The 24,091-nt window shown below is 41.1% G+C and overlaps 4 protein-coding genes and 1 long non-coding RNA gene across 10 annotated transcripts; 4 read left to right on the forward strand and 1 right to left on the reverse strand.

The window, feature by feature from the left end:
- The first annotated feature begins 6,364 nt into the window (after positions 1-6,364).
- LOC110228001 lies at positions 6,365-8,543 on the forward strand. 3 transcript variants are annotated; one of them, XR_002331597.1, is made up of 5 exons: positions 6,365-6,931; positions 7,087-7,249; positions 7,588-7,727; positions 7,837-8,015; positions 8,152-8,543. It is a non-coding gene; the product is annotated as an uncharacterized LOC110228001 (long non-coding RNA). The 3 variants fall into 3 exon arrangements; XR_002331598.1 differs by having other exon boundaries at positions 7,588-7,706; XR_002331596.1 differs by having other exon boundaries at positions 7,588-8,015.
- A 2,016-nt stretch (positions 8,544-10,559) lies between these two features.
- LOC9314393 lies at positions 10,560-11,227 on the forward strand. The gene is made up of 2 exons (XM_002876495.2): positions 10,560-10,743; positions 10,810-11,227. Exons 1-2 carry the CDS (start codon positions 10,634-10,636, stop codon positions 10,988-10,990), a joined length of 291 nt encoding a protein of 96 aa, XP_002876541.1. The 5' UTR covers positions 10,560-10,633; the 3' UTR covers positions 10,991-11,227.
- A 1,738-nt stretch (positions 11,228-12,965) lies between these two features.
- Positions 12,966-19,862, forward strand: LOC9312610 (eukaryotic translation initiation factor 4G). 3 transcript variants are annotated; one of them, XM_021025215.1, is made up of 9 exons: positions 12,966-13,364; positions 13,485-13,597; positions 13,713-13,862; positions 13,987-14,051; positions 14,128-14,184; positions 14,467-15,753; positions 15,841-18,641; positions 19,083-19,277; positions 19,363-19,862. In XM_021025215.1, the coding sequence occupies exons 1-9, from the start codon at positions 13,156-13,158 to the stop codon at positions 19,691-19,693; spliced, it is 5,208 nt and encodes a 1,735-aa protein (XP_020880874.1). In that variant the 5' UTR covers positions 12,966-13,155; the 3' UTR covers positions 19,694-19,862. The 3 variants fall into 3 exon arrangements, with proteins under 3 accessions (XP_020880874.1, XP_002876542.1, XP_020880875.1); XM_002876496.2 differs by having other exon boundaries at positions 13,719-13,862; XM_021025216.1 differs by lacking the exon at positions 14,128-14,184.
- A 258-nt stretch (positions 19,863-20,120) lies between these two features.
- Positions 20,121-21,344, forward strand: LOC9312611 (60S ribosomal protein L37a-2). The gene is made up of 5 exons (XM_002876497.2): positions 20,121-20,211; positions 20,409-20,448; positions 20,747-20,835; positions 20,931-21,013; positions 21,106-21,344. Exons 1-5 carry the CDS (start codon positions 20,209-20,211, stop codon positions 21,167-21,169), a joined length of 279 nt encoding a protein of 92 aa, XP_002876543.1. The 5' UTR covers positions 20,121-20,208; the 3' UTR covers positions 21,170-21,344.
- A 423-nt stretch (positions 21,345-21,767) lies between these two features.
- On the reverse strand, positions 21,768-23,624 carry LOC9312612 (casein kinase II subunit beta-3). 2 transcript variants are annotated; one of them, XM_021025219.1, is made up of 5 exons: positions 23,230-23,624; positions 22,923-23,141; positions 22,720-22,829; positions 22,466-22,628; positions 21,768-22,277 (listed from the first exon to the last, which is right to left on the reverse strand). In XM_021025219.1, exons 1-5 carry the CDS (start codon positions 23,438-23,440, stop codon positions 22,147-22,149), a joined length of 834 nt encoding a protein of 277 aa, XP_020880878.1. In that variant the 5' UTR covers positions 23,441-23,624; the 3' UTR covers positions 21,768-22,146. The 2 variants fall into 2 exon arrangements, with proteins under 2 accessions (XP_020880878.1, XP_020880877.1); XM_021025218.1 differs by having other exon boundaries at positions 22,463-22,628.
- Positions 23,625-24,091: the final 467 nt, after the last annotated feature.

The following is a 24,091-nucleotide window of genomic DNA, read 5'->3' on the forward strand; positions in this document are numbered from 1 at the left end:
CTGCGAGAAATGGGGAATTCGCCTCAGCAAATCTACGCCTCGGTATCCTCAGGGGAACGGACAGGCCGAAGCGGCGAACAAGACGATTCTCGATGGAATAAAAAAACGCCTCGACGCAAAGAAAGGCCGCTGGGCCGACGAATTAGAAGGAGTACTCTGGTCACACAGAACCACGCCACGGAGAGCCACGGGAGAAACACCTTTCGCCCTTGTCTACGGCACGGAGTGTGTGATTCCCACCGAAGCCGAGATCCCGGGACTGAGAAGACGTTTTCTCCCCGAGCAGGAAAATTCCAACACTCAGATGATGGTGGACGAGCTGGACTTAGTTGACGAAAGAAGAGATTCGGCCTTGGTTCGAATGCAGAACTATCAGAATGCAACGGCTCGGTACTACTCTCACGTAAAACATCGCCGTTTCCACGAAGGAGATCTCGTACTGCGCAAAGTTTTCCAGAACACCGCCGAGCAGAACGCAGGCAAACTCGGCGCGAATTGGGAGGGACCTTACACGATCGCAAAGGTAATCCGTCCCGGTGTCTACGAACTCATCAACATGAACGGAAAAGCGGTACCTAGATCCTGGAACGCAATGCATCTAAGGAAATATTACCGCTAAAAACCTAAGGTACGCATGTACTTGAACTACGGGGTGGCTTGATCCCTGAAAAGGGTACGTAGGCAGCTCGACCTCGGACGAGTTCAGATATCCCCCCTAATTAAAAAAGGGGGGAGTGGGTCCGTATACTTATATACTCCCACTAAATTTTTCAAATTCACTAAGTTTTTACCCTTCGGGTTACCAATCTTATCCACCTCGGAGATTTTAACGGTCATCTTATCAATCTATAAAGCTAAAAGTTCAAACGGACGATGGCCACGTCCTCGGACAGAAAAAGCTCTTCTCACCGCCTCGGTTACAGCGCGCTATATAAACAGTCAAGATGGTTCGGTCGGAGATATCCTGCCATAAAGAAATCGTCTTCAGAAAACCCAGTTGACTTCTACACTGGTGCCCCAGTTCGCTTCTAAGCACTGGCATCGACTATATCAGCTCGGATCGCAACCGACAAAGATTAGTCCTGCTTACCAAAAGTGGTTCGAAAAGTGGTTCGAAAAGTTACTCTGAGACTAGAAAATTATCGAGAATAAAATATATTCATTATCAATAGTGGATAAAGCCGTCCAGGCATCAAGTCTTACAAAAACCCAGAATTAAAATAAGGAATGCGCCACGGATCTACTCATCCCGCTCCTCCGGAACATGTGCGACTTCGGAACTCAGATTCGTGCCGGCCTGATCCGTAATACCAATTCCCGCGGCAACCCCCTCGATTGACCTGTTTCCGAAATTATCTTCAACAGAATCCGGAGAAGCCGGAGGAAGCCTCAGATCCTCTCGCAGCTCGGTTCCGATCCGCACAAACTCCTCCTCAGCGTCTCCATACTCAGCTTTCCACTGGAGAACTTCCTCCTTTTCATCCTCGACATTTTTGCCGCCTTCAAGGTCGGCGATCAACTCAGCGTTAGCTCTGGCCTGGACGAGGAACATGTAGCGCTCGGACGCCTTCCCATACAGGTCCATCTTCGCTTCTATCGCCTCGACCTTCTTGGCGAACTCCTTCCTAGCCGCTTTCCTCTCCCAACGTACCTCCTTCTCACGAAGCGATTTCTCCTCGGTGAATAGTCGGTTCAAGCGTTTGATTTCGGCTTCCATCTTCCGACGGAGACGAAGACCGTCCTCAGCCGTCTTCAATCGCTCGACCTTCTCTGCCTTAGCCAACGCTTCGGCTTCCCGCCTGGCCTCATCCGCTTCGGCAACCTTAGTCGCCGCCTCGGCAATCTTGGCCTCTGCCTCGACCATCTTGGCATCGGCCCCAGCGATTCTGACCTCCGCCTCGGCTCGGGAAGTCTTGTATCTGCGGTTCGAGGAGTCGTAGGCTCGAACCATGCGGTTCATCGAATGGAAAGCCTGGAACGCAAAAACTAAAGTTAGTACTAAGAATTTTAAAAGGCTTAGGATGCCTCGGAGTTAAACCATTACCTTCAGGAATCCCGCAGCAGTTTCGCGGTAGTTTTCAGCCTCCAGCAAGGCCTCGGGCACAGCTAGGGTCGGACCCGAGCAAGAAGCGATAAGATTAGCAGATGCCATCTTATCCTTGTAGATGGGAGCCTCGTTGCGACACCTCTTCTCTTTCCTACGACCTCCCGAGCTATCACCTCGGGGCCTCTTGACCTTCGCCTTAGTTTTCACCTCGGCACCCAGAGCGGCAATAGCCGAGGTACCTACCACCTCGGGGATATCGGTCGGAGGAGAGATTCGCCCAGCCGCCTCGGGCATGATCGAAACCATATCCCGAGCTTCATTGGTCGCCTCGGCACCGACGACTTCAAGACTGGCCTCGGGAGGAGTAGGAGGTCTGAAGTTTGCCTCCAAAACGGCTTTTTCCTTAGCCGCCTTCTTTTCAGCAGCCTTCCTGGCCCTCAGAGATTGCGCAGCCCCTTGCATTTCAATGAGGTGATCTAGGCGGTGATCGGATGATTCTGAAGAAGATTGGCAGGGGGCTCCGTGCAACAAGCGCAAGGCTCTCTCAATCCTTTCCTGGGAGAAGTGCTTCGTCCAGTCGCACTTCCGAGCTATTAGTTCGTCGTGGAGGTCTAGAAAGCCTTCGGGAATGTCTTCGAGAAACGACGGGTTCCGATCTGCATGAACAAGAAAAACGATCAGTTAAAAGGTTAAAGCAAAACAAGACAGCGAATACGGCTTCGGGCGTAGTACCGATTTGTCTCCACTTTCCAACAATTTTCCCTAAGTAGTCCTCGTGGACACTATACTCATTTAAGGCGACGAAGAAGAAGTGGTCGGTGTATTTCTCATCCTTGCTCGGGAAACCACCGATAACCCTCCTGTTTGGCCTCGGAGATATGTAAAATCTCTCAACAGGGCCCGGTATGCGCCGGATCTCTAGAAGATTCCTTAGATGGCTTAGGTCGACGAGATTGACCGTCTCGATACTTCGGACTAAAATCCCCACTAGATGCCGCAAGCCTCGGGTCGTTATCTGGGATAAAGCAATCTTGTACGACCACAGAAACGCCAAAATCGGCCTCGGGATTGGAAGCCAAAGGTAGCAATGATAGAAGAACCCCTCGTAAAGGGTAAAAAACCCCTCGGGTGGATCATCGGCCCGCTCGTTTGGAGTTGGAAGTCTCAGTTCAACCCCTTCGCTGAAACCAAAACGAGCCTTGAGATCCCGAAGGGAATCCTCCGTGCATAAGGTAGAACCCGGGGGATCAGGTTTCCTAGTTTTCTTGGCTCGTTTTCTCTTCTGTTGACCCTTGGCTGCTTGGACTTTAGCTCGAAGCAACCTAGCTGCCTCGTCAGAATCGTAATGAACCTCCTCGGCCTTAATAGGAAGTAGAGGCGCCTCGGGGACATTTCGCCAGCACGATACTCCAGCTTCACCAGCTGCCGGAGGACGAGTCCTCCTACTCAAAATCGCCTCGAGATCATCAGGAAAATCCTGATCCCGAGCCACATTCGCGACCGCGTCTTCCCGAACAATGAAATGGCTCGGGTCTTCTTCCCGTGAAGCCGACTCTGCATCACTTCCACGGTACAACACGATCTGATGGTCCGCCTCGGGGTCGCTCGAAGAACTCCAGACCATCTTTCTCTTGTAGACGGGGAGATGAGTGTCGCCTCGGGGCGAATCGCTGGAATCAGATAGAGACATTTTCTGGCTCGGGAGATTGAAGGAGTTGATCGGAGGAACAAAGTTTAACAAATCGGGGAAATCAACCTAGATCTAATGACGGTGGCGCTATGACGGAAATATTAACGGAAAAAGTAGAAAATTCAAGAACTCAAGATCAGAGAGAAGAAAACGAACCTTGAAAATTTTCCTTTGCAATTGCGGAATGAAGAAATGAATCGGAGGCTTAACATTTATAGAGATTTGGGGCGCGTCGGGTACGAACGAGCCAAATAAAACACATCGAATCCGCGTCTGAAGCGCGTCGGGCACAAACGAAGTAAGTAAGATACTTCGCATCCGCACGAGTCTCGGGAATCAGCGAAAGGACCTTTCCACTTCTCGAGAAGGAATCCCAACCGTCACACGCCAAGAGAAGATGAAACGACAGAGGAATCCGAATCGCCAAAAACTTTAAAAGGACCGAACTGTCCAAAGTAAACGGTTCGGCCTAAATGTCATAAAGCTCATCACGCTTGGTTCTCCAAACTAACGAGCTGGGGGGCTAACTGTTGGGGTCGGTTTCACCCTTTGGCGCCGAGCCAGACTTAGAACACTTTGGGAGTCTTTCAGAGATCATCTCGGGGCATCGCATCATTCACCTCGGGATATCTGTCTAAACGATTTAGTATACCCGAGCCCATCGCCTCGGGGATACATTCACAAGTCTACGAAGGCACCCGAGCTCTACCGCCTCGGGGGCACCCGAGCCCAATTGCCTCGGGGGTACCCGAGCCCATTGCCTCGGGGACACCCGAAGAAGCCACCCCAGAATGCCCGAGCCAGTCCTTCATGTGTACCCGAGCCGGTCTTACAAGTTCCCCGAGGCGAAGTCTTCATCATCGCCCGAAGCAAAGACTTAGTAAATATTCTTCTTTAAAGGTATCATTTCTAAGCACATTGTCATTTCCGAAAAAGAAGGATCATTTCCGATAATCTCGGAAATGATAAGGAAGAATCGCGAAGGATCAACTCAAATCAGGAAATCTTCCGAAAACTCCGAAGAATAAGGAAATTGTCCTAATCCGCGATATTCTAGCCGACTTCAAGATAAATGGAAATCTTCCGAGAATATCGCTGGAGAGGCGGTTTGTCATCCCTATATAAAGTAATTCAAGGCTAGAACGAAGGGGCAAGCAATATCGCTCTAGAATTTACACTACGCAAAGCTCTCGCAGCATAAACACCTTTTTCTTTTACGATCAAACTCTTGTACGATCAAAGTCATCTTTTTCTTAATAATATCAAGAACACCATCTTTGGTATCAATTGATTCTGTCGTTCTTTGAGAATTCTCGCAAATCGTATCCCTAAATTAAAACCCTAGACAAATCTCGATTGTGTTAGTTTCGACTTCCACAGAAACAATGCACGTAACGGTACAACTTCTTGCCTCTGTATCCTCCTGAAAAATGTAAATAAGATAAACATACGAGAGATGAAATATACCAAACAATCACAAAAATCTTAAAACTAGGCAATTTGATATTCCATTCCATTAATATTCACTTGTCTTAGATTGGTAAAAACAAGGAGGCTATTGGTGATCACAATGTACACATGAAAAATAAGAAGAGGAAACTTGGAATAGGAAGCACAGATTCAGAACCAGGATTGAAAGTTACGTGATTTAGAATCCAAACCCACTCACCATTTATCTTCATCAACAAAGAGGCTCAAATTAACTTATATAGATAAATCATTAACACAACCAAATAAGACCGGATGCTCGAATTAAGCTATTCTATAGCCTAAACAAATCGCAAGTCAAAGTTCAGACATTGGAGTATCGGAACTAAAAATTAAGAAAGGCACACATACATCAAACAATCATGAAAACCGAGGGAAAGCTGGCAGTTTCATCTACATGCAATGCTTTGGATTAGAAAACAAGGCTTTGTGGTGACCAGAATGTACTTGCAGTAGGAACCGTTAGACGTTAGTTTCCAAACCCACCCACATTTACTCTTTTTCCATAGATTCTCAAAATAAGGTTAGAGGAGTCCTTAAAACGTAATTCTCCAAATTCAGCCTCTTATTTTTTTGGTGAGCCTAATAACATCACAAATTCAGACAAATGTAGTAGAGGAATTAAGATAGCAAGAGAGCAAAATGTACCTTAAACCTCCTTATAGGTGCCTTATCAAATTCCAAGGTCTTCGCAAATTGTGAAATACTCCGTAATATGTATTAGAAAAAACATCTCTCTACTCTCCAGTCAAATACTCCGTAAAATAATTAGGAATTATGTATATAAATACATATACACATCTTTTATTTTATTTTACATATACACATTTGACGGCCATAAAAAAAACAATACGGGTGTGACTGTGTTGTAATTCTCACAATCTCTCTATCTTTCACACTTTCTTACTCGTTTGTGTTCACTTGTTCTAGAGAGAAAACAAGAACACATTTTACTTTAATTGTCTACATTGATATTTCGGATCACTAGGATGACATTACACAACATCACACACACACTCTTATACTAGTTTTACTTCTACTTACTACACACACTTGCACCATGCTTCTACTTGGACTCTAGACATAACAACTTCTACTAGGCCATTCTTCTAGGCTCTAGTTTACAAGCAACCTTACCTTAGACTACAACCACTCTCATTTAGCTACTCTAGCTTAGCTTAATTATTTATAAGCACACCATACACACATAATCTGGGCTCAACTCTACTAACGGCCCATTTACAAACCAAAACACACAATTACTATGTGGGCTTCACTCCAGCCCAATAGCCTCATCTTTGACTTTCTCTTCTCTTCTGTTGACTCTTCTTCTTCGACAACTTCTTCTCCTTTTGCTTTGCTTTTGCATCTTCTCTTTTCTTCTTCATCTTCTTCTCACTTGAAGCTTTTCTCTTTTGCAGGTTTAATCAAGAACTCAATCTCAACACTCCCTCTTGAGTTCTTCGATTAAATCCCCAATTTCAATTTTAGGGCTTTCAATCCCATGGCTTCTTCTTCTTCGATAGATCGCCTCTCTTCTCTTCTTCGGCGAGCATCTCCTTCTTGCTTCTATTCCTTTAATAGAGCTTCTTTCTCTATCGTGGTGCATAGCTTCTCCAACGACAGCTAGAGGTCACAACTCTCACAGATCACCAGTCACCGTCACGGTGAAAGTCTCCGCCGCGTCTTCAACCACCACTTTCTCCGTATGTTGGCTTTCCCTCTTAAGCTGAATCCCCATGGATCCAACCCTTTTCTTTCCATTTTTGTTGCGAATATTTTTGCCATCTCTTGGCTCATTCTCTTCGCAATCTCCTCTGTTTTCTTTGATCAATTCCTGACCAAAAACTTTTCTTTGCAGGAAACACTTCAACTCTTTGCCATGAGCCTTCCATGTCTCCTCCAAGTTTTCTCCTTCGTGAGCTCTTCTCACGTTCTCATTAAATTTCTTCTCCATGAGACCATGACCACTCGTCATGTCTCTTGCTCGGCTGACATTGCAACCGGCTTCAGCTCCCACTGTGGTGAGCTTCTTCTTTGCTTGGTGTCAACTGTGATCACCAGCCTTGTTCTCTTTTTTTTCGATTCTCCGAACCATCACCTTAGCATTTAGCCTTGGACTTTTGACTCTGGCACCATCACCCGGCTTCTCTTACCGTAGTCTCTTAGGTTTCTCCATGAGTCTCATCCTTGCTTTCTTTGCCTTAGATTGTTTGGCTCTTTGAATCTCCACCTCAGTTTTCTTAACCCTAGCTTGATTGGTTTCTTGAATCATCAACCTCGGCATTCTCCGACTTGGTTTGTTTGATCCTTCACCACCACTTTGGTTATTCTAACCTTGGATTCTCCTTCTCGTTTTCAGGTTTTGATCCACTCAGATTTCAACCCTAGTCACGGATTGGAGCTTCTCGACACCATTGCTGCCACCTTAGTTGCTTCCTCTTTGACGCAAGACTACATAGTCTACATTTCATCTTGGAGGTTGCAACCAAGCTTACATTGGTGCCTTCTTCCTTCTTTGCCTCAGCTTCTTCTGCTGCAGGCATCTCCTCTCTAGTTCCGAATCCTCTTGGTATTTTTAACCAAGGTTTCTTCTTTCTCCTCGTTTCAGCTGAAGAATCGCATGGAATCTCCACTTCATCGAGCATATTTGAGCTTCACCAAGACAATGTCGAACAAGGATTGAATTCATCACCTTTCACAACACCATCTCCACACCGTTGTCTTCATTGCTTCTTCCAGAAGATCTCCACGTCTACTTGGATGCACCTGAAGCCCTCCTTCTCTAAGGTACGGTGGGAAAGAGTTTGTGTAGGTTGGTGGTGCTCTTTCTTGTCACCACATCTCTTTCCTTCTCTTCTTTTCCGACATAATCTCAGCTTTGCTCTTCTTTTCCCTCAGCCTTACACTTCTCTTTCTTGTGCAGGCTCTTCTCTTCTTTTGTCTTGAGCACAGATCCACTCAAGATTTAAATCTCTTGCCTTGAGCTCAAGTCCACTCAAGGTCTCACTCTCTTCTTCTTCTTCTTCCACGGCTTCTTTGCCGTCTCACTTACAGCAGCTTCTCGGGCTGCATCATCTCTTCATCTTTGCCGTCTTCTTCTTACGGCCAGCTTTCTTCTTTGTTGATGGCTGTCTCCATCTTCCTCACAGCTTTTTCTTCTTCTTCCTTGGACAGGCTCCAAGATCAAGTAAGCTCTGATACCATGTTGTAATTCTCACAATCTCTCTATCTTTCACACTTTCTTACTCGTTTGTGTTCACTTGTTCTAGAGAGAAAACAAGAACACATTTTACTTTAATTGTCTACATTGATATTTCGGATCACTAGGATGACATTACACAACATCACACACACACTCTTATACTAGTTTTACTTCTACTTACTACACACACTTGCACCATGCTTCTACTTGGACTCTAGACATAACAACTTCTACTAGGCCATTCTTCTAGGCTCTAGTTTACAAGCAACCTTACCTTAGACTACAACCACTCTCATTTAGCTACTCTAGCTTAGCTTAATTATTTATAAGCACACCATACACACATAATCTGGGCTCAACTCTACTAACGGCCCATTTACAAACCAAAACACACAATTACTATGTGGGCTTCACTCTAGCCCAATAGCCTCATCTTTGACTGTCTCTTCTCTTCTGTTGACTCTTCTTCTTCGACAACTTCTTCTCCTTTTGCTTTGCTTTTGCATCTTCTCTTTTCTTCTTCATCTTCTTCTCACTTGAAGCTTTTCTCTTTTGCAGGTTTAATCAAGAACTCAATCTCAACAGACTGGTATGATATAAGAAGAAAAATAAAAGAAGAAATGAGAAGAAAATAAAAATAAAAAGTAGAAGAATTTGTTGTACTATATATTTGTAGTGGGATATTTTATACGTTTTTATCTTACTTTTTGAAGAATTGGGAAAAAGATAAATTTTTCTGTCATTTACTTGACTGGTAAAATTTAAGTATAAAATAGAAAAATTTATTTTCATCTCATAACTTTTTTTCTATATAATACTATCAGTCACATCCTACATATACACAACTAGTATATCTTTTAAGATGTGTTTGTTATTTCTAAAATAATTGATAAAAGTATGAAACTCGAACTGTTGCATTTGTATTATGGGGCCCTATGAATTGGAGAATTGGGCCTTCGTTTTACGTGGGTCCTCTTTTAGTGGATTCCTTTTGTCGTCTTCCGAGGGCTGCCTAGTCAGATCCCAGTTCGGTTCCGGAATCCGGACAATGTTAGTCACGAAAACTCGACTTGACGGCTTTTTGGGGGCCACAGACTAAATAAATCACGTTTATGGGCTGATCGGTCAGCCCCGGTAGAAACGTACCGAAGTGCTTCAGTGTGGATTTCTTCCCGAAGGGCTACCACACTGTCTGTCCCGAGTTTGGAATGCTTTCCGACTAATGCTAGGGTAGCCAGATCGCGTGTTATTGGACTACCAGGTAAATTACTTGGGCCAAGCCCAGACTTCCCACACAGATATATTTTTTTTGTTTCCAGCGTGGATCGAACTTGGGTTAGTTTCTTCAAACATTTCCCCAATTCTCAACTACCACTGGACCATAGCTGTGTGGTCTTTTATTTTTATTTGGAAATCAGAAAATACAAGACTAATGAAAAATGATTGGAGCTCAAACATTTTATAATTATAAGACATCAAATTGTTGGGTGTTGACAAATATATTATTAGATGAAAATCTAGAACCCTAAAAACCATAGCTTTTTAACAATGATAATTTAAAAAACATCTGTTGAAATTATATTCGAAAAGTTTATAGATCATACACGATGCATGATGTTGTTGGCCAAGAGCTATAATAATGGAACTTGGAAAGCAATTAGGGCAGACTCATTTTATTCCCTCGACGAACGAGGAATATATACTGTTAGTTTAATTTCTTAAATCCATAGTATCATACCAGGCTCTCATGTTGTAGTTTAGACACGCAAAATCGAAAACTAATAAGAAATGTACTTCTTCGTGTTTTACGTGATAGTATGATACTATGATTTATGTTCTTGAATGTACAATAATTATGTTGAATTGAGTTTTAAAAGCAACTGATCTAATAAAACTGTAATAAATACAGAACTCCCATAATAATGTCGTTACATCAAACTTTATAACCTAATCACGGATAAATTAAACAAATTCAAGATCTTTAATATATTGATTTTTAAGTGGCCATGAATTGTAGACCACAGAAGCTATAATGGTTCGTGATACAGGTGATCCAGACTCTAGCTTTCTATATAAGACCCATCACTTCACCATGTATCATGAAGTTCTTCTTCCTCCTAGAGCTTCTCTCTCTAAATCGAATCCTGTATCGTCCTGATTCCACTTGCTATCGAGAATTCTTATAAACCTCGTAGCTATAACAATGGATTCGTATTACGTCGGGTTTTTGGACAGTGACGAGCCACACTTTCTAGAATCTTGCTCTCGTTGTCGCAAAACCCTTTCTCTCAACTCAGACATTTTCATGTACAGGTACTTCTTCGTTGCTTGTGATCCAAACAACTAAATGAATCAGTCTTCAAAATCAAAATTTTGCAGAGGGGACATGGCATTCTGTAGCCAAGAGTGTAGGCAAGAGCAGATTGAGTCTGATGAAACTAAATCCAAGAGGTGGAGAAAAACGTCATCCTCCAGATCATCATCTCTCCGTAAATCGTCCGATTCGAAAGATTCCGCCGCCGGCGAAACCGTACGGACAAAGAGTCTTGTCATGGCTTAGTTATTTACATCTTCATCTGACCTTTGTAAATTGGATGTGGAGGTTAATAAACAAAGAGTGGAAGGTAGGAAACGGAGAGGCCAAAGTAAATTAGTATTGGTTGTGAAGTTTTGTTATATCTCTGCCTATATTTTTGGTTCTGGTTTTTACCACGAGAAAAGGGAATGATCTCTGTTTGTGCTTCTTGATTCAGTTTCGATAGAAAAAAATAATTAATGTTAAGTGTTCGAAATTTATGGTCTTACAGTTCAAATGGGCTTCTTCTGAAATATTTAGCCCAATATTGCCCTTTGTGGCCCATTTATCAGATTCCATAAATTGACCCGTTTGTCGAAAGCTCCTAATACCGGACTACGTCCATCTGTCAAAATGGGTTAATACTCAGGGGTTACCCGAACCCGCTCATAATTTTAATGGGTTTGGATTGAATTTTTTTATCCATATATATATATAAATGGGTTAATACCCATGGGTTACCCGAACCCGCCCATAATTTTAATGGGTTTGGATTGAATTTTTTTATCCATATATATAAATGGGTTTTAGTGGGTTACCCTATTAAAGTTATAGATTTAATTGGTAAAACCCATTAGGGTCATGAGTTACCCATGAGTTTCATAACCAAAACTAAAAAGTAAAATTTATATATATCTATATTAATATATTATGTAAAATTTATATAAATATCTTCTTTTCTTTACAACTATCTTTTTATTTGGTTTTATGGTTCTTTGGATTTGTGGTTTTAAGATTTTAGGATGCTTTTCTATTGTAGATTTTTTTAATTTATTATTTAAAAACTTTTGTTGGTTTACAATTTTATGTTATTTTTTGGATTTTTATTATTTATATATTTTATTATACATATATGGGTACCCATATAACCCATTAAGCCAATGAATTTTTACAATAATGGGTTTGGGTATGTAAAAATTTAACCCATATAAATATATGGGTTGGATCAAACCCGTCCATTAAACACTCGAACCTATATGGGTTTGGGTCGGGTCGGATTACCCATTTTGACACCCTTACGTCCATCGTATACAAAGACATGAAAGAGTAGTATGTACGAGAGATATGGAAATTTGTTGTTCTACTTTCCTTTTTAATAGGTACGATAATTAAGTGATTCAGTTAATACTCCCAGAAAAAAAAATATTCTAAAGTACAAAATAAAGTAAACCACCTAATTGATCACAAAAAAGAGATCACCTACCTTTCTACTACTAGAAGCAAGCTTTATGTACACAATGAATCTAGTAATTTTGTCATAACTAAATGCCAAAATCACCTAACTTTGGACAATGCGTATATATTCAGTTCACAATGTATAATTTGACGTATCAACTTAATATTGAAAACTGTTCAAAGAAACACATTGTATATCCTTTTTCCCATATACCAACATATTTACAGTTTTTAGTTTATGTGATGATGTCTATAAATTAGTGAAAACATTTTTCATTTCAAAATGTATGTATGTTCTTCTGTTTCCATTTCCCATTTACACGTATGTCTCCATAAATTATAGCCAAATTCACACGTGTTACTATTTGATAAATAATAATTTGTTATATTTATATAAATGAATGAAATTAATTTAAATTTACATTTATTTGGTTTTTAGTGAGGAAAATTCAGCTTTTTGTTTTTGTTTTGTCAACGCATGATGCTTCTTTATCTATTCAAACGATAGTACAAAAAGATCGTATGATGATTTTCTTTAAAAACTAATTTAAATAAAATTGATAATTTGGTAAGGCTTAAAAAGAGTTAGTTCAGTTTTTCCTGGCGATCGCCTGAAACATCTATTGATATTTTCTTTGCATTGACCGGAACAAAGGTTTTTTGAGCAACGAGATTAACTATTACGAAATGTCGATTATACCCCTAAAAGATAGCGTAATTACTATTCAGGTACTTTAACCAGACTCTTTCACTTATTCATATTTTTTTTTCTTTCTTTAATTTCCTTTTTTTTTTTGATTGCGCATAGTATTTTGCTCGCTTCATTCATCTCCTCTCTCCCCGTCTTTTCTTGGTCCTATAATCATGTCCGTCCAATAAAACCCTAATTTTATCTTTCCTTGCGTCGTTTCACTCTCCATTACAGAGCTGTAGAATTTAGCTTGAAAAAGGGTGAAGATTAGGGTTTGTTCTAGATGTCCTACAATCAATCAAGGCCCGACAGAAGCGAGAATCAATATCGTAGAACTGGTCGATCCACCGGTAACCATCACCAACAGCAACAACAACAACAGCACCGATCTTCTTCCGCCGCCGGTTACGGTAAGGGAGCCGGCGCTCCTGCTACTGCGCCTGCCCCTTCCACTTACGCTGATAATTCTTCCTTGCCTTCTTCTAATCGCAGGTTTTCAATCAAATTCGATTTTTTTAAAATTATTTTTTGGTTTAATTTGGAGGATTCTCTGAGCCATTATTGGACATGGTAATTCTGCAAATTTTGATCCTTTATTGTTATTTATGACAGTTTTAAGAAGCCCGGCAATGCTCAAGGAGCAGGGCAGCCTCGGGTGAATCTGCCACCTGTGAATCATCCTAACAACCACAACAATGGTCCCAATGCACACTCTCGCTCTCAAGGTATCATCTTTAATCACGGATGGTCTTTTTTTGCTCAAAGTTTTTAAATTGGATGATTTCAGATGAATTTGGTTAGTGATCGTTTGGTTTAGTTCAATCTCTCTTACACTGTTAGTTACAGGAGTGTCTGGTGAACCGGTTGTTGGTGGTCCAGCCAATCCAACTGAATCATTCAACAGAAACACTGGACCTATTCCAAAGGCTCCAACTTCTCAGTCTACCGCCATGAGTTCCAAAAACAATGAGACGCCCAACACAGCTAAAGGTAGGTTTTGTTGCATCGTCTAGTTTTTGTATGCGTGTCCTGAGCTTTGAAGCTTGAATTAAATTCCTCTGTACATCCATAAAGGTATAAGTTTTATAATGTTTTTTGTTTTGTTTTGTGGCAGCCTCTGGAGACGCTTCTCAAGCATTTGCTGTGCAATTTGGGTCACTTGGTCCTGATTTGATGAAGGTATGCTGTTATTCCTTCTTTTGTTTGTTTGATTTTTCCATCTACACCTGAATCATCTGCCCTGTTGGTTTTCTAGATTCCTGCTCGAACTAGCTCTGCACCTCCGAATATGGATGAGCAGAAACGTGCACAGGTGGAACACCTTTTTCAGTATTATGCATCTGCCGTTAACGTGATTGTTACCTACATGAATAATTTTTGCTTATAGGATGATGAATAGTCTGTGTCTCGAACTTTGCTTCTGACTTCAAATGCTCTGTCTTGTATTGGGATGGGGATTTACTAGCCTGATGCCTTGATCTTTAACTCAAATTGGTTTAAAGAATATCTACTGAAAGTTAATTTGATGACTTTTATTCCACTTTGTTCTGAACTTTACCTTTTGTTTATGACACGGCCAAACATTGTTTTGCAGATGCAGCAAGCTTCTTTAAGACCGGCACCAAATGTGCCAGCTTCTGTACCCAAAAAAGATTCATCAAATAAGGGTGCTGATAATCAATTGATGAGGAAAGAGGGGCACAATCCATCGAGTGAAAAAGCTGATATCCAAGTCCCACATATATCCCCTCCAAGTCAAACGCAGAAGTCTCCAATTACAAATATCCGCATGCCTTCTGTGCAGACACCATATCAGCATGCTCAGGTCCCTCACCCTGTACATTTTGGTGGGCCGAATATGCATATGCAGCCTCCCGTGACTGCAACTTCATTTCAGATGCCAATGCCAATGGCATTATCTATGGGAAATACCCCTCAAATCCCGCCGCAGTTGTTTTTTCAGGGTCTCCCATCACATCCATCACATCCAATGCATCATCAGGGTATGATGCATCAGGCTCAGGGACATGGTTTTGCAACTCCAATGGGTGCTCAAATTCATCATCAGTTAGGCCATGTGGGTGTGGGTTTGAGCCCGCAGTATCCCCAGCAGCAAGGAGGAAAATATGGTGGGACACGCAAGACCACGCCTGTAAAGATTACACATCCTGACACACACGAAGAGCTGAGGCTTGATCGACGCGGTGAACCGTATTCAGAAGGCGAATCAGCGGCTTTTAAACCACATTCTAACCCACCTCCCAGATCACAGCCAGTCTCATCACTTGCTCCACGACAAGTCAATTTGGTGCAACCCTCATATAACTCAAATACCATGATATATCCTCCGGTTTCTGTACCCTTAAATAGTGGTCCAATATCATCCGCTCAGGCACCGAGATACCATTACCCAGTTATTGATGGGTCTCAGAGAGTACAACTTATCAGCCAACCTGCTCATACTGCTCCACAGCTTATCAGACCCGCAGCTCCTGCTTATGTTTCATCTGATTCAGCTTCCTCTGTGAAAGCACGCAATACCCAAAATGTATTGTCATCTGCTCTACCTGTAAATGCAAAGGTATCAGTGAAGCCAGCTGGGGCTTCTGAAAAGCTTGGATCACCAAAAGCCAGGTCACATGGAGAAGTTAACATTTCTCTGTCACAAAAAGACGTGGAGGCAGGTTCATTGAGCTCTTCACAGCAGCCGAAACCTGGCTTTGTTTCTGGAGTACCAAATTCGTCTGCTCCGCCAGAGAAGTCATCTGTGGAGACTGCTCCAGTTGCAACGACTGAAATCAGAAGAGCAGAAATGGTGAGTGAGTCGATCTCAGTTGAAGATCAGACATGTAAGGAGGAACCCCCTCATAATCCGACTGAGGTATGATATTGATACCGTGTTTTGTTTTTGGGTATTATTTAGTAATTGTTTTTATACCTTGACTAAATTACTTTATTTTTTGGACAGACTATGCCAGACTCTCTGGTCTCTGATCCCGAAACAAAAACCGTTGCTGCCAAGGAAAATTTATCACTCCCAGCTACCAACGGGTTTAGGAAGCAACTCATGGAAGTGTCTCCTACAGCTGATGCTCCAACTTTTGAATCAGTAGATACAAATATTGACAAATCTATGGAAGGGTCAAGCCATGCCTCATCTGAGATTTCTGGTTCTTCACCGCAAGAGAAAGACCTAAAATGTGATGAACGGACTGTTTCTGACAGGCTCGTTGAAAGGTCTGTAATTTCGGATGAAAAACTCGAAACAATGTCAGGTGTGCTTGAGAAGGCACAGAATGAGGTAGATGGTGCCACAGAAGTCTGTCCTGTCTCTGAAAAATTAGCTGAAGTTACAGATGATACAAGCTCTGACCTTCCACATTCTACTCATATTCTGTCTTCTACTGTTCCTCTTGGACATTCAGAAACATTGTCAAAACATCATGGTATAGAAAATTCTGGTGATAGTTTGACCTCTGCCCCAGCTACTCTTTCCAAAGATAAATCTGCATTTGAAATAAACACGAGAAGAAATACTTCTACAAAAGGAAAGAAGAAGATAAAAGAAATTCTTCAAAAAGCAGATGCTGCAGGGACAACTTCTGATCTCTATATGGCTTACAAAGGGCCTGAGGAAAAGAAAGAGAGCTCAAATGTTGTTAATGATGTTTCGAACCAGAAGCTGGCACCTGCCATACCTCAGGCTGTTGAAGCCACTGTGGATGCTGAACCAGTGAAAAATGAACCAGAAGACTGGGAAGATGCAGCCGATGTTTCTACACCAAAGTTGGAAACTGCAGATAATTCTGTGAATGCAAAGAGAGGTTCCTCAGATGAGGTCAGAGACAGCTGTAGCAATACAGAAAAGAAGTACTCCCGGGATTTCCTGCTAAAGTTTGCAGACCTGTGTACTGCTCTCCCTGAGGGATTTGACGTTTCCCCTGATATTGCTAATGCCTTGATTTTTGCATATATGGGTGCATCACATCATGAACATGATTCATATCCTACTCCTGGAAAGGTTATGGATCGCCAAGCAAGTGGTGCTCGTTTAGATCGTCGTCCCAGCAACATGGCTGTTGATGATAGATGGACGAAGAATCAGGGTTCTCTTCCAGCAGGATATGGCGGTAACCTAGGTTTCCGACCTGGTCAAGGAGGAAACTTGGGAGTTTTAAGAAACCCTCGTATGCAGGGACCAATTATATCTAGACCGATGCAACCTGTGGGTCCTATGGGAGGAATGGGCAGAAATACCCCCGACTTAGAAAGGTGGCAACGTGGTTCAAATTTCCAACAAAAAGGACTTTTTCCTTCTCCGCATACTCCTATGCAGGTGATGCACAAAGCCGAGAGAAAATACGAAGTGGGTACAGTTACAGATGAAGAACAAGCAAAACAAAGGCAATTAAAGGGCATCCTGAACAAGTTGACCCCACAAAACTTTGAGAAACTGTTTGAGCAAGTTCAAAGTGTCAACATTGACAACGCTGTTACACTTTCTGGTGTCATTTCACAGATATTTGACAAAGCCTTGATGGAGCCAACATTCTGTGAGATGTATGCAGATTTCTGTTTTCATCTGTCTGGGGCGTTACCTGATTTTAATGAGAATGGTGAAAAGATTACCTTCAAAAGATTGCTGCTCAATAAATGTCAGGAAGAATTCGAGAGAGGGGAGAAAGAAGAGGAGGAAGCCAGTAGAGTTGCCGAAGAAGGACAAGTAGAACAAACCGAGGAGGAAAGGGAAGAGAAAAGACTCAAGGTGCGGAGGAGAATGCTCGGTAATATCAGACTTATTGGTGAGTTGTACAAGAAAAGGATGTTGACTGAGAAAATCATGCACGCATGCATCCAGAAGTTGCTCGGGTATAATCAAGATCCACATGAAGAGAATATTGAAGCTCTGTGTAAACTAATGAGTACGATAGGAGTTATGATCGATCATAACAAAGCCAAGTTCCAGATGGATGGATATTTTGAGAAAATGAAAATGCTATCATGCAAACAAGAATTGTCTTCTAGGGTGAGGTTCATGTTGATTAATGCCATCGATCTGAGAAAGAACAAATGGCAGGAGAGAATGAAGGTTGAAGGGCCGAAAAAAATTGAGGAAGTGCACAGGGATGCTGCACAAGAACGCCAAACTCAAGCTAATAGGCTTTCACGTGGACCCTCGATGAATTCGTCAGCAAGAAGAGGGCATATGGAGTTTAGTCCTAGGGGAGGAGGAGGAATGCTATCACCTCCAAGTGCCCAAATGGGTGGCTACCATGGACCACCTCAAGGTCGTGGCTTTAGTAATCAGGACATTAGATTTGATGAAAGGCCATCTTATGAGCCTAGGGTGGTTCCAATGCCTCAAAGGTCAGTTGGTGAGGAGCCTATTACCTTGGGTCCGCAAGGTGGTCTTGGTCAGGGAATGTCTATTAGAAGGCCTGCAGTAGTGTCAAACACTTTTCAGTCTGATGCTACTCAGGCCGGTGGTGGAGATTCTAGGCGACCGGCCGGTGGTTTGAATGTATTTGGCTCACATAGACCTGCAAGTCCTGTTACTCATGGACGGTCAAGTCCTCAAGAGCGGGGAACAGCTTATGTTCACAGGGACTTTGCAAGTCTGTCGCGTACTTCTGATCCATCACCAGAAGTTTCATCTGCTAGGCAAGTACTACAAGGGCCATCATCTACAGTAAACAGTCCTCGAGAAAATGCTTTGTCTGAGGAACGGTTACATAATATGTCACTGTCTGCAATTAAGGAATATTACAGGTACTATATCTCTCCTTCCTTGCTGGTCATTTGTTTCGTTCTTCGCATAGTCATCAGATACTGCCACATTTAGGAAATTATTCTGTGGAAACCTGGGTAGGTACAATTGGATCAAATTACAGTTTATTCGTTTACAGTTAAAGCGTTTGTTTACAACGACAGATCATCTGATAAAGTGTATATTTCTTGAAGTAGGTAAATTAGAATTTTTTCCAACAAAACGGATTAAAAATACATATGAGAGACATTGTTCTTTGATTTAAATAGAATCTCTAATAAAAGGTGAAACTCTGACTGGTATGTGCGTTTTATATTGTTTTCTATCATATGTGACAGTTTAGAATCTGTCTCTTTTTAACAGACTGTGCGTTTTCTGTATGATGTTATTTTCTATTCGTTTGATAAGCACTCTTGTGCGTTCCAATGATTGTTCTTGTGCAGTGCCCGAGATGAGAATGAGATTGGTATGTGCATGAAAGATATGAATTCGCCAGCTTATCACCCAACAATGATTTCTCTCTGGGTAACTGATTCGTTTGAGAGAAAAGACAAAGAAAGGGATCTCTTAGCAAAGCTCCTTGTGAACCTCGTGAAATCTGCTGACAACGCCTTAACAGAAGTCCAGCTAGTGAAAGGGTAAGTAAACAAAGCCCATAAATCGTTTAAGTCACACAGTCTAATCAAACGTCTGTTGCTTAAATCTGTTACCGCTTTTTCACAGGTTTGAATCTGTTTTGACAACCCTGGAGGATGCTGTAAATGATGCTCCAAAAGCAGCAGAGTTTCTTGGTAGAATTGTTGGTAAAAGTGTGACAGAGAAAGTAGTGACATTGACAGAGATTGGTCGGTTAATACGGGAAGGAGGAGAAGAACCAGGAAGTCTGATAGAGTTTGGATTAGGCGGTGATGTTCTTGGGAGTGTTTTGGAGATGATAAAGACAGAAGCAGGAGAAGAAGCGTTGGTTGAGATTCGCCGGAGCTCAGGTCTGAGGATTGAAGATTTCAAACCTCATGCACCTAACCGGTCTAAGATATTAGAGAAATTTACTTAGGAAAAAAAAAATGGAACCATCTTTTAGGTTCCTTTCTTCTTTCTTTTTTTTTTTTTCTCTCTCTTTAAAGTCTTTCTCTTTTTAAGTGCTTCAACAAAACTAATTTGTTAAAAGGGGAGTTTCTCTATTTTATTATATAGCAAAAACCTTCCAAAAGATTTCATTTCTTTATTTATTTAGCCTTCTCGTATAAAAGTTTTATTAGTGCACCAGAGAGCTCAATGTTATAATAAATTTTGATAAAATTCGATCAGATATGAGTTATTATTATTAGTGCATAAGGTCTAAAGGCCCATCTTAAAAATTCTACATCCATATGAGAGAAGCAACAAGGCTTTTACATCTTTAAAGTTGGGTTAATTTGATGGCCCATATATGATGGTCCAAAGGCCCATATTAAAAAAATGCCCTAACATGATTCGTATATAAAGAGGCGAAGAGTGTGCCAAATGAAATTGCTCACTAGGGTTTCTTATCTTCGACGGCGTGGTGTTCCCTCCTGCTTGCTCTGAAAAATGGTGAAAAAACCTAATCCTTTCTCTTCGTTATTGTTCTTGTATTAGCATGCTTTCGAATATACTTCCTTCTATCTCGCTCGAGCTTTCGTTTTGAGATTTGCTAGTTTCATAGTTGATCTGTGGATTTTGATATAAGTCTAGTTTTGTGATATTCCTCTCTCTTCTGACTCCACTACCCTTTTTTCGATGTTCCACAGGCGAAGAGAACGAAGAAGGTTGGAATCGTCGGCAAATACGGTAATTATTCCTGAGTTTAATTTCTTCTATGCATCTCATATTGGATCGCACAGGATGTCAAAAGCTGTAGAAATAATGATAGGATCTGCATTTTGCTTAGGCTTGTAGCTCATTTGGAATGGAGTTTGTGAACATTTTCTTTACTAGACTCGTTTCATTATATGATGTTGTTAATATGTAAGAGATCTGTCGTCTCTGGTTTTATGTAGCAATTCTTTTTTTCATACTTGGTCTAAGTTGGTTATTATATCTGTTGTGGTTTCTCTTCCTAACGTATGAATGGTTTATGTGATTTCAGGAACACGTTATGGTGCCAGTATCAGGAAGCAGATTAAGAAGATGGAGGTCAGCCAACACAGCAAGTACTTCTGTGAGTTCTGTGGCAAGGTAAGAAAGAGACCATCATTCACTTTCTCTTTTCCTTTGTGAATCTTTTTTGGTTTGGAAAAAAGTTGTAACCGTGGTTTGATTAATGGCTGCAGTACGGCGTGAAGCGAAAGGCTGTTGGTATCTGGGGATGCAAGGATTGTGGCAAGGTCAAGGCAGGTGGTGCTTACACAATGAAGTAAGTGATCCCTGATTTATTGTTTTGCTTTGTGTTTTTTATTAATCAATGATCTGTTTTCTGAGAAAATTGTTTTCGTTTGTGAATTGCAGCACCGCCAGTGCGGTCACTGTAAGAAGCACAATCAGGAGGTTGAGGGAGCAGATCGAGGGTTAAGTCTGCTGGCTTTTTATATTTTGTTTCCTTGTTTTGACAATTGAGTTTTGCGAACTCTATGCTTGTGGTTTTGAATCAAGACTTTATTACATTAAGCAGTTTAAGCAGGTGTTTATTTTGTGTTGAGTTGATTTTCAAAGTTTCATTTTCAAGAATTCTTGCAATATAACCTAAAGTTAGGTGTGAGTTATTGACAACTAATCCAACCTTAGGTTTATATGTTCTTTGATCTGTAATTTTTCAGATCTAGTAAAGTTTAGAATATTGGTACAGTACTTATAGATCGAAGTGACAATCTTTAACTGGCCTTATCAAGTTGTGATAACAGATCCTAAAAGAAGTCTGGGAATAACAAAAACAAACGTTATTAACTTTGGAATTGTTGTAGAATGTTCGATCTGGCTTTGCTTTAACGAAATAAATTTATTGTAGCAGTGATCTCTTACTGAAATCCTACATTGATTGGTCTATGTTTAAGTTTTGTGTCGTAATCATCACCGATTTGATGCTTTGATAGGAGATCTTGGTCCCTTGACTGTATTTTAATGGCCTTGGGATCTTTGATGGAATTTATTTATCTACGTTTTGGCTTTTGACATATAACCAGAGGCTCTCTACTGATTAGATTAACCTTCAATTGAACAATTTATGAGTTTTACATGAAATTAGGAAAACAAATAATAATTCAACAGTTAAAACAAAATCCAACTAATTGGGGAAAATCTTTTGGGAGACAGACTCAAGTGTTCATTCTTTACCCCCAATGAGCCAGGCTGTTGCACTTATAAGTTTTCTTGGAACTTCATGAGATCCTCCTTTCAGGATTCCATCTATCAACTTCGTTTTAGCGTTCATCCTCTACCCAATGATTGATGTATGCTCCATTCAAACCGCAGCTATCGTTTCAGTTGTTGCTCATCCGGATGCAATTACCGAGCCACTAGATGTATCACCATTGAGAAAGTAGAGCACTAGTATCATGGTTTGTGTACCTTGAAGCCAAAGATTTTTGGGACGTAGTTTTGAGTCGGTTTCTGCGGCTTTAAGTTCCCGTAAGTCATCAAGAACAAGTGAGGGAATGTGGTTCCAAAGTATGCTCCATCAATATCTGCACAAGTCATTTAAGGAAAACGCTAAGATACAATAACACCAGGATGTCATGCTGCTGCATTTATATGCAAATACTCAAGATTATAGTGTCTGAATTGAAGCAAAAGCAGAGCGTAGCTTTCACTGAAATATTGAAATGACTAAGCCAAAAGATATGGTTTAATGAACAGAGAAAAAGGATACTGCCTTGGAATTTAGATCGCGGGTAAGATATGTCCTCGCATTTTGGGCAGTATATCTTCACAGTACTCGATCTCGGGATGTCGGATTGTCCAACTGGAAGACAAGATTGACCGCAGCAGAAAACTCTCGGGCATCTCCCGAAATCACAGTTCTTGTACTTCTCAGTCTACAGAGATCAATAACAAGAGAAGTCGTTAAGCAAACAACGAAATTAAAAGCACCAAAACATAAACAATAGAGAAGAGAGATTCTCTAACCATTGCAGCCATTCCTTTAGTTGTCAAAATGTAACGAACATGAATAAGACCATATAGCATTTCAGCAGCTGATTCCACCATTTCATTCTGTTCTTCAGTAAACATCTCACCTAAATCCCCCACACAAACATAGATACAAGGTTTCAGACCAAAATTTTCTAACTTTACTTGTTCCTTATCAACAAAGAAGAAAGATAACTTACTGTTGGAAGATTCAACATCTAAAATGAGATCAAGAGCATAATCATAGTAAGGAACTTGACCACTTAATCCACAAAGATTGAAATCATCTTGAATATAATCTTCATCGACTTCACAGAAGAAATCATTCCCTCTCAAATTACAAAACCAAGAGATCCACGATGTATCATCACCTTCCGATCCACTCACATCTGACCCTTCACTATCAGTTTCCGATTCCACTGCAAAACCAAAAAAAAAACATCAGAAAAAAAATGCAATTAACTAACCCAAAAAAAACTCACAGATGTGAAAAAAAGAGGAACAAACCATCGGGAAGCTGAGATTTAGCAGTGGAAGTAGATGTGAATGAAAAGGGATCTTTGTCTTTAGAAGTGAAAACCCTAGATGTGGTGGTGGGAGTTGAAGATTTCTCTAGTTTCTTATTGAGTGCATCGTTGATTCGTTTCCGATCAATAGCTCCGCCGAGGATCTCCGATCTCGATGACCCACCTCCTCCTCCACTACGTTCCTTGTACATAATTCCTCCAAAAGACAATAACTTTGGAGATTAGATTCTCAAAGTGTCAGACTTTCTGAGAAGCTTGAGAGAAAGGAAAGAGACGGAGAAATCTAGGGTTTTCTTTTTTAATTTTAATTTTAAAAAATTTATATATAATTTTGGTTACAGAGTGGAAGACAGGACATAGAAGATGTAAAGATGGTCTCTCTTTCTTCTCCACTGTTTTTCTTTTCTTTTTACAATGGGCTTCTCTGATTGGGCCTTGTGTTTGTGATGATGATTCATTGTGTGAGCAGATAAATTTCTTAGATAAAATGGCAAGATACCACCAACCATATAGTAAAACTTGGCTGTTGAAGCCATTTTTCCGATTACAAGGTCGTCAAGCATATAGTTGTCTCGATGCTATTGCTAAAAGTGCTTCTTCCTTTTCTTATCTTTACTTTGCTTTGTTAGAATGCTGTAATCTTTGATGGTTTGTACCATTTGTGGCAAGGGAGAAACTTAATCTTTGTTCCCAAGTTCCTCCTATGTTTGAAGTTTGAACCGGGCTGCATATGGGCCTAAACTAAAACCTTGTTTATTTTGGAAACTTCTATATTTTTGAGCTGTAAAATCAGAGTCGACCAAAATTGATGGGCCACGATATGAAATCCATAAATCGTGACA

The sequence above is a fragment of the Arabidopsis lyrata genome (assembly GCF_000004255.2).
Source record: "Arabidopsis lyrata subsp. lyrata unplaced genomic scaffold ARALYscaffold_5, whole genome shotgun sequence".
NCBI classification, from domain to species: Eukaryota; Viridiplantae; Streptophyta; class Magnoliopsida; order Brassicales; family Brassicaceae; genus Arabidopsis; species Arabidopsis lyrata.